Source organism: Acartia tonsa, chromosome 8, assembly GCF_053477335.1.
Source record: "Acartia tonsa isolate MP-2025a chromosome 8, ASM5347733v1, whole genome shotgun sequence".
Lineage (NCBI taxonomy): Eukaryota > Metazoa > Arthropoda > Copepoda > Calanoida > Acartiidae > Acartia > Acartia tonsa.
The window spans coordinates 1,134,088-1,151,441 of NC_137267.1; the positions used below are offsets into that span (position 1 = coordinate 1,134,088).

The following is a 17,354-nucleotide window of genomic DNA, read 5'->3' on the forward strand; positions in this document are numbered from 1 at the left end:
TATATATCCATAATAATAGTTCTAATACTAACTATATATCTATCTATCTATCTAGACTCTATACAGAGCTCCAGAGTGTAATGGTCACCTCAACTATATATCCCTAATAATAGTTCTAATACTAACTATATATCTATCTATCTAGACTCTATACAGAGCTCCAGAGTGTAATGGTTACCTCACCTATATATACCTAATAATAGTTCTAATACTAACTATATATCTATCTATCTAGACTCTATACAGAGCTCCAGAGTGTAATGGTTACCTCACCTATATATCCATAATAATAGTTCTAATACTAACTATATATCTATCTATCTAGACTCTATACAGAGCTCCAGAGTGTAATGGTCACCTCAACTATATATCCATAATAATAGTTCTAATACTAACTATATATCTATCTATCTAGACTCTATACAGAGCTCCAGAGTGTAATGGTCACCTCACTTATATGTCCCTAATAATAGTTCTAATACTAACTATATATCTATCTATCTAGACTCTATACAGAGCTCCAGAGTGTAATGGTTACCTCACCTATATATCCATAATAATAGTTCTAATACTAACTATATATCTATCTATCTATCTAGACTCTATATAGAGCTCCAGAGTGTAATGGTTACCTCACCTATATATACCTAATAATAGTTCTAATACTAACTATATATCTATCTATCTAGACTCTATCTATCTAGACTCTATACAGAGCTCCAGAGTGTAATGGTCACCTCACTTATATGTCCCTAATAATAGTTCTAATACTAACTATATATCTATCTATCTAGACTCTATACAGAGCTCCAGAGTGTAATGGTTACCTCACCTATATATCCCTAATAATAGTTCTAATACTAACTATATATCTATCTATCTAGACTCTATACAGAGCTCCAGAGTGTAATGGTCACCTCACCTATATATCCATAATAATAGTTCTAATACTAACTATATATCTATCTATCTAGACTCTATACAGAGCTCCAGAGTGTAATGGTCACCTCACCTATATATCCATAATAATAGTTCTAATACTAACTATATATCTATCTATCTATCTAGACTCTATACAGAGCTCCAGAGTGTAATGGTCACCTCACTTATATATCCCTAATAATAGTTCTAATACTAACTATATATATATCTATCTAGACTCTATACAGAGCTCCAGAGTGTAATGGTCACCTCACCTATATGTCCCTCATTATTGTTCTTATTCTTTCCGAAGATGACTTATTTAATCAGGTTTGTTTTTTGTTTAAATTAAAAAGTAATAGGATGTATATTTGTCCACTGTGGGCTACAATTGAATCAAGACACAAGTAAGTGCCGAGCCCTGGGACCTATGTAGGGTGAAAATATAAATAAATCCTTGATGATTCCAGGTGGAGACAAAATATTTTAGCGGGGTCTTTTCGTTTTTTTTCAATTTAAAGTTCTGAAAAAAAATTGAAAAAAATATGAAAATCTTTAATAAAAAACAAACAAAAATTAATTTTTAATATTTTTTTTTATTTAAAGATACAAACAACTTATATAAATACTATAAGCTTTAAAAAAATCACAATTTTCAAATTTAGACTTTCAATATAAAGATTTGTAGAAAAAACCTAACAACAAATTCTAACATATTTCTGATCAACATAGCAATAAAACGTCTTTTGCAAAATCTTTATCATCAAAAATAAATAGCACTTACAAAAGACTTTTTTTCATTTAAACTTATACTTTTCACATTATTTAACTTTAAAGATTGATTTCTTTTAAAAGAAAGGTTGCGTGATTTTTTTATTCATAATTAATTGCCTAATTTTAAGATTCAGATAAAAAACTTTACTACTTTATATTAATGGATAATCTTCTAGCAGCGGCTACGCCTCTAGAGGCAAATGAGGCCCTTGGGTTGGGGGGGAAGTCGAACCCCCCTTACAATTACAGTTTTTTTTAATGAATAAGTCAAAAACATTTATTTTGGAGAGTGAATTCTCTTGGGATAGTGGTGGTACCCTTTTCTAAAATAGTTATAAACCTTACCAGGACATATGAAAAGCTACCATGTAAAGGAGAACCATAGTTCACAAAGACTCACATAGAACCTGTTACTTTATTATAAAGATACATATATACACAGAAACTCTACAATCAGAGTATGTCTGTTTGTTCATCCGTCTGTATAAAACAATACAGAATATATTTATTTTGCTATATTGAGTTCAACAACTATATTTTTATTTTAGGCTTTTTTGTTGTGGTCCTTTTTTAAGGGGCGATTTCTCTTCTCTTTCTCAAAAAAAATTATAAACCTTCCAAGGACCAATGAGAAGCTACATAGTAAAGTAAAAAAAGAACTATATCAGTTCTTAAGAATCAGAAAGATGGACAAACAGACATCAATCTATTTTGTATCATAAATAGTGCTTTAAAGCAGGGAGAGAAATATCACCTGGAAAAAAAAAATTTCCTATCGTTTAAAAGTTATATTCCTGTATAAAAAAGATAGGATGTCCATGTGTTTTTTCTGTCTGTGCCTAAAGTTCTTGCTAACCGCTGGACCAATTTGGTTCTTCTTTATTGACCTATCTTTTAGACTGATAATAGGATCAACATATTAAGGAGTAGTTTAGTGTCTATTAGTCCTTATATAAAAGTAACAGTTTCTGTGTCTGTCTGTTTGTGTGTGTGTGTGTGTGTGTGAGGGTGTCTGTCGGTACCGAAGATTCTTTGTAACCGCTTAACTGATATAGTTCTTCTTGATTCAAGTTTTTCATGGTCCTGAGAAGTTTTGAGTTTAGAAAAAATTAGTTCCTACCCAACATTTAAAAAAAACTTTTTCTTTTACATACTAAAACTGAAAGTAGGGGAGGGGTCAACTTCCCCCCACTTATCAAGGGCCCCTAGATCCCTCTAGGGGCAAAACCGCTAGTGATAAAATAATTTTTATCTTGAATTATGATTAAATTGTTCTTTTTCCATTTAATGAAATATAATTGTAATTATCAACCTCAAAGAATATCCAGAATTAGATAATTGGATTTAACAAGGGAAAAAGACAACATCCATAATTAGTAAAGCTCTTAAGTTTAAAAGAATACAAATAAAGAAAATAGCAAGTGTAAAATACAGATACAAAAATATGTTAATCAGAGCGAGATGGGACAATGGGCTGTTTATTAGACTAGTCCCCATAGTTTAATATAGGAATTTGTTATTCGTTGGCTTAACTACTTAGGGGACCTGTTGCGATTTTTGTTTGGTTGGATTATTAAATTAAGTGCCCAACATTTCAACCATTAACTGAAACATACAGAAGGGTTATCCATGTATCATATTTAGGAATGTAAATCAATTTAGCGGTCATTGTCTTATCCCTTTAGATCCCTGAATAGTAATTAACAATGATCAATGGTTCTTTTTTTTCTATGTAGCTTCTCATTGGTTCTTGGAAGGTTTATAACTTATTTTGGGAGGGTACCTCCTCCATCCTAGGAGAAATCAACCCCTAAAAAAGGACCCCATTTCACACACAAAAAATAACTTTTTCTTTTTAAGTCTAAAATAAAAATCTAGGTGTAGAATTCAACCACTTCTTCCCCTCTCAAGTGCCCCTAAAGGCCTCTAGGGGCGTAGCCGCTAGTACCAAATAAATATATTCTGTAATGTTTTTATACAGACGGATGAACAAACAGACATACTCTGATTGTAGAGTTTCTGTGTATATATGTATCTTTATAATAAAGTAACACGTTCTATGTGAGTCTTTGTGCACCAAGGGATCTCACTAACCACTGAACCAATATGGTTCTCCTTTACACGGTAGCTTCTTATATGTCCTGGTAAGGTTTATTACTATTTTGGGGAAGGGTAACATCACTATCCCAAGAGAATCAACTCTCCAAAATAAATCTTTTTAACTTTTTCATTAAAAAAAACTGTAATTGTAAGGGGGGGTTCGTCTTCCCCCCCCAACCTAAGGGTCCCTATATGCCTCTAGAGGCGTATCCGCTGCTAGTAGAGTATCCAATGATATAAAGCAGTAAGGTTTTTTATCTGAATCTCAAAATTAGGCAATTAATTATGAATAAAAAAATCACGCAACCTTTCTTTTAAAAAATCAATCTTTAAAGTTAATTAATGTGAAAAGTATAAGTTTAAATGAAAAAAAGTCTTTAGTAAGTTCTATTTATTTTTGATGATAAAGATTTTGCAAAAGACGTTTTATTGATATGTTGATCAGAAATATGTTAGAATTTGTTGTTAGGTTTTTTCTACAAATCTTTATATTGAAAGTCTAAATTTGAAAATTGTGATTTTTTTAAAGCTTATAGTATTTATATAAGTTGTTTGTATCTTTAAATAAAAAAAAATATTAAAAATTATTTTTTGTTTGTTTTTTATTAAAGATTTTCATATTTTTTTCAATTTTTTTTCAGAACTTTAAATTGAAAAAAAACCAAAAGACCCCGCTAAAATATTTTGTCTCCACCTGGAATCATCAAGGATTTATTTATATTTTCACCCTACATAGGTCCCAGGGCTCGGCACTTACTTTTGTCTTGATTCAATTGTAGCCCACAGTGTGTCATCTTCAATGATTTAATTTTAAAGCTGTCTACAATTCCAAAGAGGACTATCCACGGACCAGAGCAAGTGGTTCTAAGAATCTTACAGCATTGACCCATAGTAATTTTTTAGTGAATAAACTATGTATATGTTTAATATTTGCTTTATCGACTAAAAAGTTAGGTTTCACCATGGTTTTATAAAAAAAAAAACTTTGAAATGTAAAGTAATTTTTTAAGCAATATCATCAAATGTTTTGTGGAGTTCAAAGGAAAAATAAAATAACACTGCAGAAAAGCATCAAATGTTGTAAATTTCAAAAGTACATTAATTAAACTGTTTACAAGTTACCAACCCTTTTTCTAAATATACATTTTTAATCACAATAATATACTTTTATGTCAAAGCTTTTAAACAACAGTTTGAACTCATGAAAACATTCGATGATATTGCACCAAACAATGCTTAACATTTCAAATTTTTTATCATATAAAACCATGGTGAAACCTAACTTTTTAGTCAATAAATCAAATATTTAACATAAACCTAGTATATTTACTAAAAAAAAATACTATGGGTCAATGCTGGAAGAAGCTTAGAATCACTTGCTCTTGTTCGTGGATAGTCCTCTTTTAGTTGGTGCATATTCACAATCTTTGAGGGAAATATTATTTTCTAGGCTGCTGTATTAGATAGAAGTCTGAAATTTTTTGTGAGAATTCCAGTACTCAATTAGCATTCCCATATAAACAACCCCTTAAATAGTGGATGTAAATATTCATTCCATTGCAAAAAACGCGATCTTTGGTTTGTTTAAATGTCCATTTATTTAGCATTTTTCAAGAATGTCAAGCGTGGGAAAATTTTTAGAATGTGGGAACCATTTATTTTGATTTAAATGGTACATATGATTTTCATTTAAATTCATTTTTTGGACCCGTGAGAAAATTTTTTTAACGTGAGAACCATTTAATTTTCATTGAATTTCATTTTTTGGAAGTGTGGGAAAAATTGGGAGAAAAAATATGTTTCAGTATAAAGAAATGTTCTATCAGTTTCAAACCTTTTTCATTCGATAGATCATACTGACTTTGGAAAAACTGTAAGACCGATTTTTGAAATTCAATCTGTGAAAAAAGATATTCAAGTTTTAATTTTTTGTTTTGAAAATATTATTTTACATGTATTGACGCCATCTTGGATTATGATAATTTTTTTTTGTTAGAAGATTTTTTTTCTAAAATATTATAAAAAAATTTACTTTTTACAATAAAAAAATCTTTGAACTCAAATTGACCAATAATTCAAAGATTTTTTCTTTTTGATTTGGAAGATTTTTTATGATTTTTATTTTTAATGTCAAATAAAAACACAACAGTGAAAAAAATGAAAATTAAATGAAAAAACGTTTTATGATTTTATTCAAGAAATTATTTGCTAACATCACCTTTTTGTGGCAATAGAATGTTATTTAAGCAAACAAAATTTAGCATAAATGGATATTTAAATCCCTCGGTATTAAATATCCATTTATGCTAAATTTCGTTTGCTTAAATAACTCATTTATTTCCCGGAGGTAACCATTTATTTCCCCGAGGTAGTCATTTTTAAAAGATTTTCAAATTTTTTTGGAAGATTTTTGAATTTTTATTAATTATTATAAGAAACTTGATATCAGGGATAAAAATGATCATAGCCGGGAAATAAATGAAAATTAAAAACCAAAATTAAACCACATTTTAGCATAAAAAAATGAGTTTTTTGTTTAAATGAGAATGATATTCCTGTCCAGTTTTTTGTTTAGGAATGAATATTTCTTACCCTCGTGAATAAATGATTTATTCCCTCGGGTAAGAAATATTCATTCCTAAACAAAAAACTGGACAGGAATACCCCATTTCTTTTAAATCATGCATTCACAATGTTTGTCCGTCATTCTAAACCGATTAATATCAGCTGGATTAGAACCGGTTCTGAGCGATACTGAAATATCATGTTTATCATCATATTCCGACAATTCTTCACGAATATTCTATAAAAATCATTTTTGTTAGTCTTATCCTTCGGCCTCTCGGGGCTGACAAATAAGGTTTTAATCTTAAATTTTTTATTTTGAAATTCACGGAAAGCTGTCTATAATATGATAAATACCTAACATTCTAATTATTAGACTATCCATGGTTGTATTCTGAGACAGAGTCAGATGGCATGGTACACTGAGAGATCATTTTCACAGCTGTCTCTTGGTGGTCTGGTCATTCTTGTGGTGATTAGGTATAATATTTAGTATGAAGAATCAGATATTATTATACTTGTACACTGAGAAATCATTTTCACAGCTGTATTGTAAGGGCCAGAAAGGGTGATAAAAAATAGCATTATACCATCCATAGTCTCAAATCTGAAAATGAAATAGCCTGAAACCATTACAGGACCTATGTGAAGCTTACCTAAAAATGAGAACCTAAGAACCTAGTAGTTATTGAGATACTAAGCTTCAGAAAATTTAAAAAGAAAACTTACTACTTTATGTAATAGGATAGAAAGATAGTTAAGATAGCTAGATAGAAAGATAATGAAGTTAGCTAATGTCTTTCTAATTATAAATTTTTATTTCAGAACAATCCAGTATAACATGCTCAAGATGCGGGTATGTATAAAGTTTTTAGTAGAGATGCTACTCTACAACTCGTACTTGTCAGTCTTTCTATTCAGGGTCTAAAGGGATAAGGCTGATAAATTGATGTCCATCCCCAATGATGTACTGGTACTCAATCGTGGTTGGTTTGTTCAAAGCTTTCAAACCAATTATTTTAATCTACAGGAGGGGAAATTTCGTTTATCATCATTGGGGTTTGTATATAAAGTTCTTATCCATTGTCTTATGCCTTAAGATCCCTAAGTAATTCAATATTTTCCATGTCATATTTTTGCAGGGAGTGATTAGCATTGGGATAAGTGTAATTTTATTACACTTGTCCCCAAAGTGTTATGATAACGTTTTCTATTACATTGATTAACATTTTTGGGAACTTTTATTGAATTTTGATAGGTTTGTTCATTACATTAAGTGTCCAAAAGTTTCATCCACTAATTGTAATCAACAGAAGTTGTAATTTTAGTATCATCATTGGGAATGTACAAAAAAATTGCGGCCATTGCCTAATCCCTTTAGACCCCTGATATTTTTGTATCTTGGGTTTGAGATTCCTGTTTTTTGGAGAACACTCTCCTGTTAATTATGTAATTTAGTAATTTAGTGTTTGTCTTGACTAAACTTTCAGGGATATAAAGGGATAAGACAATGGGCGATAAATTCATAAACATTCCAGATGATGATACACAAAATTACCTCTTATGTATTTTACAATTAGTAGTTAAAACGTTTGGACTCTTAGCTTAATAAACCCACCATTAAAAATTCAATAAAAGTCCCCAAAGTTGTTAAGACAACAATTAATAAAACATTATCATAAAACTTTGGGGACTAGTGTTATAAAAAAAAGCCCAATGTCTCCTCCCTCCCTGACAAACTTTAGTGCAAAGTCTGTGTTATTTAATTAAGGAAATAAATTGGTTTCAAGACTGTTAAATTTTCATTCCCATATAAACAACCCCTTAAATAGTGGATGTAAATATTCATTCCCATATAAACAACCCCTTAAATAGTGGATGTAAATATTCATTTATTTCCCTGGTATCTCATTTATATCCCTGGTATGATTTTAGAAGATTTTTAATTTTTTTTGGAAGATTTTTGAATTTTTACTAATTACTAAAAGAAAAATGAAAATTAAAAACCAAAATTAAACCACATTTTAGCATAAAAATGAGTTTTTGTTTAAATGAGAATGATATTCCTGTTTATTTTTTTGGTTAGAAATGAATAAATGATGACCTATCGGTCCATCATTTATTCCCTCGGGTAAAAAAATATTCATTCCTAACCAAAAAACTGGACAGGAATATCCCATTCATTTACTTTGTAAAGTAGTTTTCGGGGGCCCTGTTGAAAATTATGGAACAAGGATGATAACATCCATAAGTAGCAAAGCACAAAGATATCATGGAAGGAAAAACAAATTGAGTGCAGTTATAGATTAGAAAAAAAATGGATAGTAGTTTCTAAATATTTATATTTTTACTACTTCTTTATATAATACTAGCGGCTTCGCCCCTAGCCTCTAAGAGCTTTGCCCCAGGAGGTTTAATCAAATCATTTTTTCGTATTTTAGATTTAAAAGAAATTTTTTTTTTATTTTTAGGGGGGGGGAGAAATTTTAATTTTAGTTTTAAAAAGAAAATTTTTATTTTTTTTTGGGGGGGGGGGGCACAGTGAGCCCATGAATCCAATTTTGTGGAAAAATTAATAACTTCCTTATTTTTTAACCAAATCGAACAATTTTTTTTTTTTGATTGGAAGGTTTTTATAATATCTTTTACAGAATAAACAAAATTCCCCCCTTCCCCCCTCCCAAGATGATTGGGGGGCCAAGATATCCCCCCCCCCAATTTGTATAATATTTATAATTCTTATCCTAACTTCCTCATTTTTCCATCAAATTCAATTATTTTTTTTAATTGAAAGGAATTTAGAGTACTCTGTATTAAAAATACAAAATTTACCCTAAACCCCCACTGGGGCTACTGGAAAAGGGTTAAAACTCACCCCCCAAAAGTGAAAAAATAAGATATTTTTCTTCTAATTCGCTTATTTTAAAAATTATTTCTACAAAATGTATTTTGATATATATATAAGAAAAATTCCTATAACCTAAAAGTTCCCCCCCCCCCTCATCCCAAGGGGCGACAAGGGGGGCAAAACATCCCCCCCCCCCTCAAAAAAATGTTACATTTTGATACTTTGACAAATTTTTCCCTAAATTAGAATTAAATGATTTAACTAGCTTAAAATAGATGAACTACTTTATTTATTTTTTTGTGAAAATTTAGGCTGGTCTGGGCTGCCCTCCCTCCCCTACAAATTATCCGCCCCCCCCCCCCCATAATTCTTTGTCTCCGGCCCGGCTGGCTGTCTCATTTTCCACAAAAAAGTTAAGATCTTTCTACTAAATTTAAAGTTGATCAATTCGATTGCTGGCGGATTTTGTTTAAAATTGACCAATAGGATGACAAGAGCTGAATCTTGCCCATGGAGTATAACCAAAGGGTGCAGGAAAAAGGGAATAGCAGGCTAGCTGCTGGCAGAATTATTTTTAAAAAGAAAAAAAAACTTATTGTTTTTGTTGGGAGGGGGAAATATTTACATATCCTATATTTTTATATTTTTTTTTTGGGGGGGGGGGGGTTGAGTCAACAAACATCCAGTCTTAATTTTAGTTAGGTATAAAAAGAAAAAATTAAGAAAATATTTTTTTTTTTTGGGGGGGGGCGATTTCTCTCTAGAGGGTGGTAGTACCCTCCTATAAAATAGTTATTAACCTTTCCAGGACTTATGTGAACCTATTTAAAGGAGAACCATATCGGTTCAGTGATTAGCAAGATCCTTTAGCACACACACATATTCGGTTTCTTTTATACAAAGATTATACCTACACTAAATTTAGCTTAATAAGGTTGCGTATGACCTTTACAAAAATATCTATAGAGGTTAAGCAACTAAGTGAAAGTTAATAAGACCAACGGGATCCTCTTATATATTGCCTAAATAATGCTAGAAATCAATCCTAAAAGTTTTCACCTCGTTGCTAAAAAGATCAAGGTATTTGAATCAGAGCTTTAAAAAATATTCAACGTGCTCTTTTTTGCATTATCACCAACTTTCTTTAATATGGATTTAAGAGGTTTTTTTTATACAAAACTATTTGGTTTCTTGTTATCCAGCGTTAGAAAATTGCACGACGTTTCTGAAATGGTATTACATTACGTCCTAAGTTAATATTTGATTAAATGGCAAGTAAAATAAAAAAAAATTTAAAAATAATTTTTTTGTGAGATTTTTGTATCTAAATTTTGTGAATTCCAGGGTAACAACTTCAGAAGGCCATAAAAACTTAAAATTTTTATATTTTTCATTAATTTAAAATGGCAAACCTCCTCTAATATGATGAATATTAACATGGACTTTTCAAATAATTGATTTTCTACAGTTCAATTTTTGGGCAAAATAATTTTTTCCACAAAGTTGGATTCCTGGGCTCACTGTGGGGGGGTTGGGGGTGTCCCATCCCCTAAGAAAATAGTTATAAACCTTCCCGGGACCTATGAGAAGCTACCCTGTAAAGGAGAACCCGATCGGTTCAGCGGTTAGCGAGATCCTTCGCTTCAAACAGACAGACAGACAAACAAACAGACAGACAGACAAACAGACATCGTTCTACTTTGTATTATAGATATATATGGTGGCAAATCTACACAAAGTACCTTGTTGAGAATTGGCAATCCCTCCCTATTTTATTTTTTTGATAAATTGAAAATATGAGGTATGGTGGTATTTCATTTCTTTGTTTATTACTTTAGGTCAGGTTAGGTAGGATACTAGGTAGGCCCAAAGGGGTTAGGTTAAGTAGAAAAACAATAGCAATCCCACCCACCCTCTTATTTTCAATTTATTTTAAGATAAGGGAAGGTTTGGTTATCAATTCTCAACAGGCACTTTGTGTGAAAGCAACTATAAAGCGCTGGAAAGTGTCATGTGTGACGTCATAAAAAAATGTTTATTATCCATCTTTTTTAGGGGGGGGGGGGTTCCTTTCCCCCTTCTCATAACATCCTTATTTTTAGACGTATTTTTATGACGTCACACATGTATCTTTTCCAGTGCTTCAGCGTCTATTCTTTGTGTAGGACAAATACCTGCACACTAACTGTCTGACAGACAGACATCGTTCTACTTTGTACTAATGATAATCGTTACCAGCAACATTTAACTTCACCAGATCCATATAAGGGCATATCCTTTATATAATAAATTATTTTAGGACAAGTACACATGCACACTAACTGTCTGTCCCTCCTAGGACTCTAGGGGCATATCCTTTACATAATAATATATTTCAGGACGAGTACCTGCACACTAACTGTCTGTCCCTCCTAGGCCTCTAGGGGCATATCCTTTACATAATAATATATTTCAGGACGAGTACCTGCACACTAACTGTCTGTCCCTTCTAGGCCTCTAGGGGCATATCCTTTATATAATAAATTATTTTAGGACAAGTACACATGCACACTAACAGTCTGTCCCTCCTAGGCCTCTAGGGGCATATCCTTTACATAATAATATATTTCAGGACGAGTACCTGCACACTAACTTTCTGTCCCTTCTAGGTCTCTAGGGGCATATCCTTTATAGAATAATATATTTCAGGACGAGTACCTGCACACTAACTTTCTGTCCCTTCTAGGTCTCTAGGGGCATATCCTTTATATAATAAATTATTTTAGGACAAGTTCACCTGCACAGCAACTGTCTGTCCCTTCTAGGCCTCTAGGGGCATATCCTTTATATAATAAATTATTTTAGGACAAGTACACATGCACACTAACAGTCTGTCCCTCCTAGGCCTCTAGGGGCATATCCTTTACATAATAATATATTTCAGGACGAGTACCTGCACACTAACTGTCTGTCCCTCCTAGGTCTCTAGGGGCATATCCTTTACATAATAATATATTTCAGGACGAGTACCTGCACACTAACTGTCTGTCCCTTCTAGGTCTCTAGGGGCATATCCTTTATAGAATAATATATTTCAGGACGAGTACCTGCACACTAACTTTCTGTCCCTTCTAGGTCTCTAGGGGCATATCCTTTATATAATAAATTATTTTAGGACAAGTTCACCTGCACAGCAACTGTCTGTCCCTTCTAGGCCTCTAGGGGCATATCCTTTATATAATAAATTATTTTAGGACAAGTACACATGCACACTAACAGTCTGTCCCTCCTAGGCCTCTAGGGGCATATCCTTTACATAATAATATATTTCAGGACGAGTACCTGCACACTAACTGTCTGTCTCTCCTAGGTCTCTAGGGGCATATCCTTTACATAATAATATATTTCAGGACGAGTACCTGCACACTAACTGTCTGTCCCTTCTAGGTCTCTAGGGGCATATCCTTTATAGAATAATATATTTCAGGACGAGTACCTGCACACTAACTTTCTGTCCCTTCTAGGTCTCTAGGGGCATATCCTTTATATAATAAATTATTTTAGGACAAGTTCACCTGCACAGCAACTGTCTGTCCCTTCTAGGTCTCTAGGGGCATATCCTTTATATAATAATATATATCAGGACAAGTACCTGCAAACTAACTGTCTGTCCCTTCTAGGTCTCTAGGGGCATATCCTTTATATAATAAATTATTTTAGGACAAGTTCACCTGCACAGCTACTGTCTGTCCCTCTTAGGCCTCTAGGGGCATATCCTTTATATATTAATATATATCAAGACAAGTACTGCACACTAACTGTCTGTCCCTCCTAGGCCTCTAGGGGCATATCCTTTATAGAATAATATATATCAAGACAAGTACACCTGCACACTAACTGTCTGTCCCTCCTAGGCCTCTAGGGGCATATCCTTTATATAATAAATTATTTTAGGACAAGTACACCTGCACAGCAACTGTCTGTCCCTCCTAGGCCTTTAGGGGCATGTCCTCTATAAAATAATATATTTCAGGACAAGTACCTGCACACTAACTGTCTCGCGGCCCTAGCAAACATGTCATCACAGTGCACAAACCTCCATCCATATGTGGCACAGAGGATCATCTCACTATTTGAAACTCTGGCAAGGTAGGCTTTCTTTTTATAACACCGTGTCTCCAAACAAAGGTCGTGTAATCAAAGGGATAGTCATGCTATAACAGTGCACAAAACTACATCCATATGCGGCACAGAGGATCATCTCACTATTTGAAACTCTGGCAAGGTAGGCTTTCTTTTTATAACACCGTGTCTCCAAACAAAGGTCGTGTAATCAAAGGGTTAGTCATGCTATAACAGTGCACAAACCTAAATTATTATGTGGCCAAAAGGATCATCTTACTTTTAAAACTTTAGCAAAGTAGCCTTTTAGTCTCTAACAATTTGACCACATATTGGTCAGAAAGGGCAACACATCTTTTTATACCTTCTGTATACCAAAAGTTAAGATTATAGAGATGTCTTGCATCTTTCAAAAAAGTAGAATTCCTCCCTAACAATGGAGCTAATATAAATAACATAACAATAAATAATTTAAAAATTCATATTTTTAAAAAGTATACAAAATTTGCTATTTACATTTAAATTTTAAAATATTTTTTTTGAGTATGAAGAAACCATTGAAGTTATGATAATAACGTAAAAAATTAATAGATGAAGTTATCTCTAGTATTTATTTGGTGTTAAAGATAATAGTTAATAAAATAGATTGGGACGCCTAGTGGCAAAATTTTGTACTACATAATTGTGTTATTTGAAATTATAATTATATAATATATATAGTCAAAGAAGGTCTGTTTAGGTTTTAAACAGTGGATATTACTTAAAACAAAGAAGACAATATCCATAGGTAGAGTAGCGAATGTAAATTAAGATTTTTAAGTTCCTAAAGTGCCTTGTCGATCACAGAAAACTTTAAAAAATAAATTAAAATAAAGGCGTGGGGGCGCTTTGTTTGTTTATTACTTTAGGTTAGGTTATATTGGCCTCTTTTTAGTAGGGTTGGGCCAGATACTTTTTTTTGCCGGATACCGGAAATCTGGCTGATTTTTAATGCCGGATATCCGGTATCCGCCCGGATATTGAAAATGGCCGGATATCCGGCTGAATATTCGCCAAACCAGATATCCGGCCCAACCATACTTTTCAGTCCCGCAGGGTTAGGGCGCAGGGGAATAAACACCCTTCCCCCTTTCTTTACTTTCAATTTATTTTTAAAGAAGGGGGTAGGGTCTGTACTCAACAAGTTATTTTCAGGGAAACGCCCAACTTTCCAAATTCTTTTGAATTGATTTATTATTGACATGGATGATACACCAGATTTGCATGTACTCTACTAATACAGTGAAACTTGTAGCTGGCTAAAATAATGATCCAACTTATAATCTTCCTTCATCCCATCCCCTCCTCTACTACTAATAAACAAAGTGACCAATAATTGATATCCATGTTGGCAAACAAAATAGACAACAAATTTCTCCTGTCATAATATCCACGTATATTCTACATCAATTTTCTTAGGAAACACAGCCGACTTGTAGAAGGACTGAGATGTGTTGATACGGAAGAAACAGAGGAAGGATTTGATGAGGTAAATTTTGTCCCTTAGTCAGGGGTGTATATTCTGTAAATTTTACCCTGCTGAGGGAGGGGGGGGGGGGGGGGGGTAAAAAAAATTTAAAAAATATGTGGTTAGGTGAAAAAATGTAAAATTAAGAGAACTGAAAGCATTTTCTTCCATTTTTCTCCCCTTTTTGGTGAAAAAAACTAATAGAATAAGTGGAAGGGGGGGGGGGGGGATAATATGAATAAACAAAGAGTTTCGAAAATATTTTTCCATTTTATCCCCTTCCTTGCTGGAAAAAAACTAGGAGGGGAAAAAAATACAAAGGGGGGGGGCGTAATGACATTTATTCGTAATCCGTGAGCAAAATGGTCTAAAAATTTAGCTAGACCCTTCAAACTTGGTATAAAAGCCTAGTCCTATAGGTATTACATCTAAATGGCAAAAAAGTCCAAAATTTTTTGTTTTAAGGTTAGGTTAGGTAAGAAAAACCCTGCGGAAATGGGGTTTTTAGGCTTTTTTTGGTCTATTTTGATGTGGAAACTTACCTTAAATTGTTTTTTCTTAGGGTTCTAACTTAAATACACTGTATCTATTCATATGGACATTATTTAAGATGATTCAGCAAGTCGGGGACCGATCCCAGGGGGCTAGGTGGGTGGCCCGCAGGGGTTAAGTGCATTTTTTCCAATACATATGTTGTGATACATCTAATTATAGGTTTTTCAGGTCAAGGAACTCAAATTCAGAGCTAATATAAGCATTAGACTAATCTGAAGCTAGCCCCATCGGGCTAGGTTGGTGGCCCGCAGGGGTAAATGCATTTTTCCCAATATATATCTTGTTATATATCAAAATATAGGTTTTTTAGGTTAAGAAACTTAAATTCTGAGCGAAAATAAGCATTAGACTAACCTGAAGCCAACCCCCCCGGGCTAGGTTGGTTTTCTGCAGGGCTTAAGAGCATTTACCTAACCTAACCTAGAAACTTACTTATATTTTTACATGTTTTTTTTTAATAAACTTCGTTAATTAATGAGGACTTTATTTAAGATAATACAGCATGCCGGGAACCGACCCCAGCGGGCTAGGTTGGTGGCCCGCAGGGGTTAAGTGCATTTTTTCCAATATATCTTGTTATATATCAAAATATAGGTTTTTAAGGTCAAGAAACTCAAATTCTGCGCGAAAATTAGCATTAGACTAACCTGAAGCTAACCCCTCCGGGCTAGGTTGGTTTTCTGCAGGGCTTAAGAGCATTTACCTAACCTAACCTAAAAACTTACTTATATTTTTACATGTTTTTTTTTAATAAACTTTGTCTATTAATGAGGACTTTATTTAAGATAATCCAGCAAGTCGGGAACTGACCCCAGCGGGCTAGGTTGGTGGCCTTCAGGGGTTAAGTGCATTTTTTCCAATATATATCTTATTATATATCAAAATATAGGTTTTTTAGGTCAAGAAACTCAAATTCTGAGCGAAAATTAGCATTAGAATAACCTGAAGCTAACCCCCCCCGGGCTAGGTTGGTTTTATGCAGGGCTTAAGAGCATTTACCTAACCTAACCTAGAAACTTACTTATATTTTTACAGGTTTTTTTTTCTTGAATAAACTGTGTCTATTAATGCGGACTTTATTTAAAATGATCCAGCAAGTCGGGGACCGAATAATCTAAAGCTAGCCCCAGCGGGTTGCCTGCAACTGCAAGTCTTAAGTGCATTTTACCTAACCTAACCTGGAACCTTACTTGTTTTTTTTAGGTTTTTTTTTCTGGAATAAACTGTGTCTATTTATGAGAATATTATTAAAGATGATCAAGCAAGTCAGGGACCGACCCAAGCAGGCTAGGTGGGTGGCCCGCAGGGGTTAAGTGCAGTTTTAAAAAGTATGTGCTGTCATACATAAAATTATAGGTTTTTTAGGTCCAGAAATTCAAATTTAGAGCTAATAATAGAATCAGACTAATCTGAAGCTAGCCCCTGCGTGCTAGGTGGGTTGCCTGCAAGGCTTAAATGCATTTTACCGAACCTAACCTAAAATCTTACTTTTTTGAAGGTTTTTTAATTGAAAAAACTGTTCATGAGAACATTATTTAAGATGATCCAGCAAGTCGGGGACTGACCCAGGTGGGCTAGGTTTTACTTAGATACACAGTGTATAGTCCTAAAGCCATCATTCAAAAGATTCTTCATACATGAGGCTGACCCAAGGAGGTCCCCAACTTGCTGGGTCTTCTAAAATAATGTCCTCATTCATAGACACAGTTCATTCAAGGAAAAAACCAAAAATAAGTAAGTTTCTCGGTTAGGTTAGGTAAAATGCACTTAAGCCCTGCAGAAGATCTACCTAGCCCGCGGGGGTTAGCTTCAGTTAAGTCTTATGCTAATTTTAGCTCTGAATTTGAGTTTCTTGACCTTAAAAAACTATAGTTTGATATATAACAAGATGTATTTTGGAAAATAATGCAATTAACCCATGCGGGCCACCGACCTAGCCCGCTGGGGCCAGCTTCAGATTAGTCTTATGCTAATTCTAGCTCT

At 33.3% G+C, this 17,354-nt stretch overlaps 1 protein-coding gene across 17 annotated transcripts in view; it reads left to right on the forward strand.

The window, feature by feature from the left end:
- LOC145325765 (dymeclin) overlaps window positions 1-17,354 on the forward strand; it is a 78,206-nt gene that overhangs the window by 48,625 nt on the left and 12,227 nt on the right. For all 17 annotated transcript variants that reach the window (XR_013881578.1, XR_013881580.1, XR_013881581.1 and 14 more), the window contains 5 exons: window positions 1,159-1,251; window positions 6,737-6,840; window positions 7,186-7,216; window positions 13,221-13,336; window positions 14,768-14,837. Coding sequence is in view for 10 of the 17 variants with exons in the window: in XM_080168722.1 (XP_080024848.1) it covers window positions 1,159-1,251; window positions 6,737-6,840; window positions 7,186-7,216; window positions 13,221-13,336; window positions 14,768-14,837 (414 nt within the window). In the remaining 7 variants the exon portion in view is untranslated. The remainder of the gene's footprint in view (window positions 1-1,158; window positions 1,252-6,736; window positions 6,841-7,185; window positions 7,217-13,220; window positions 13,337-14,767; window positions 14,838-17,354) is intronic.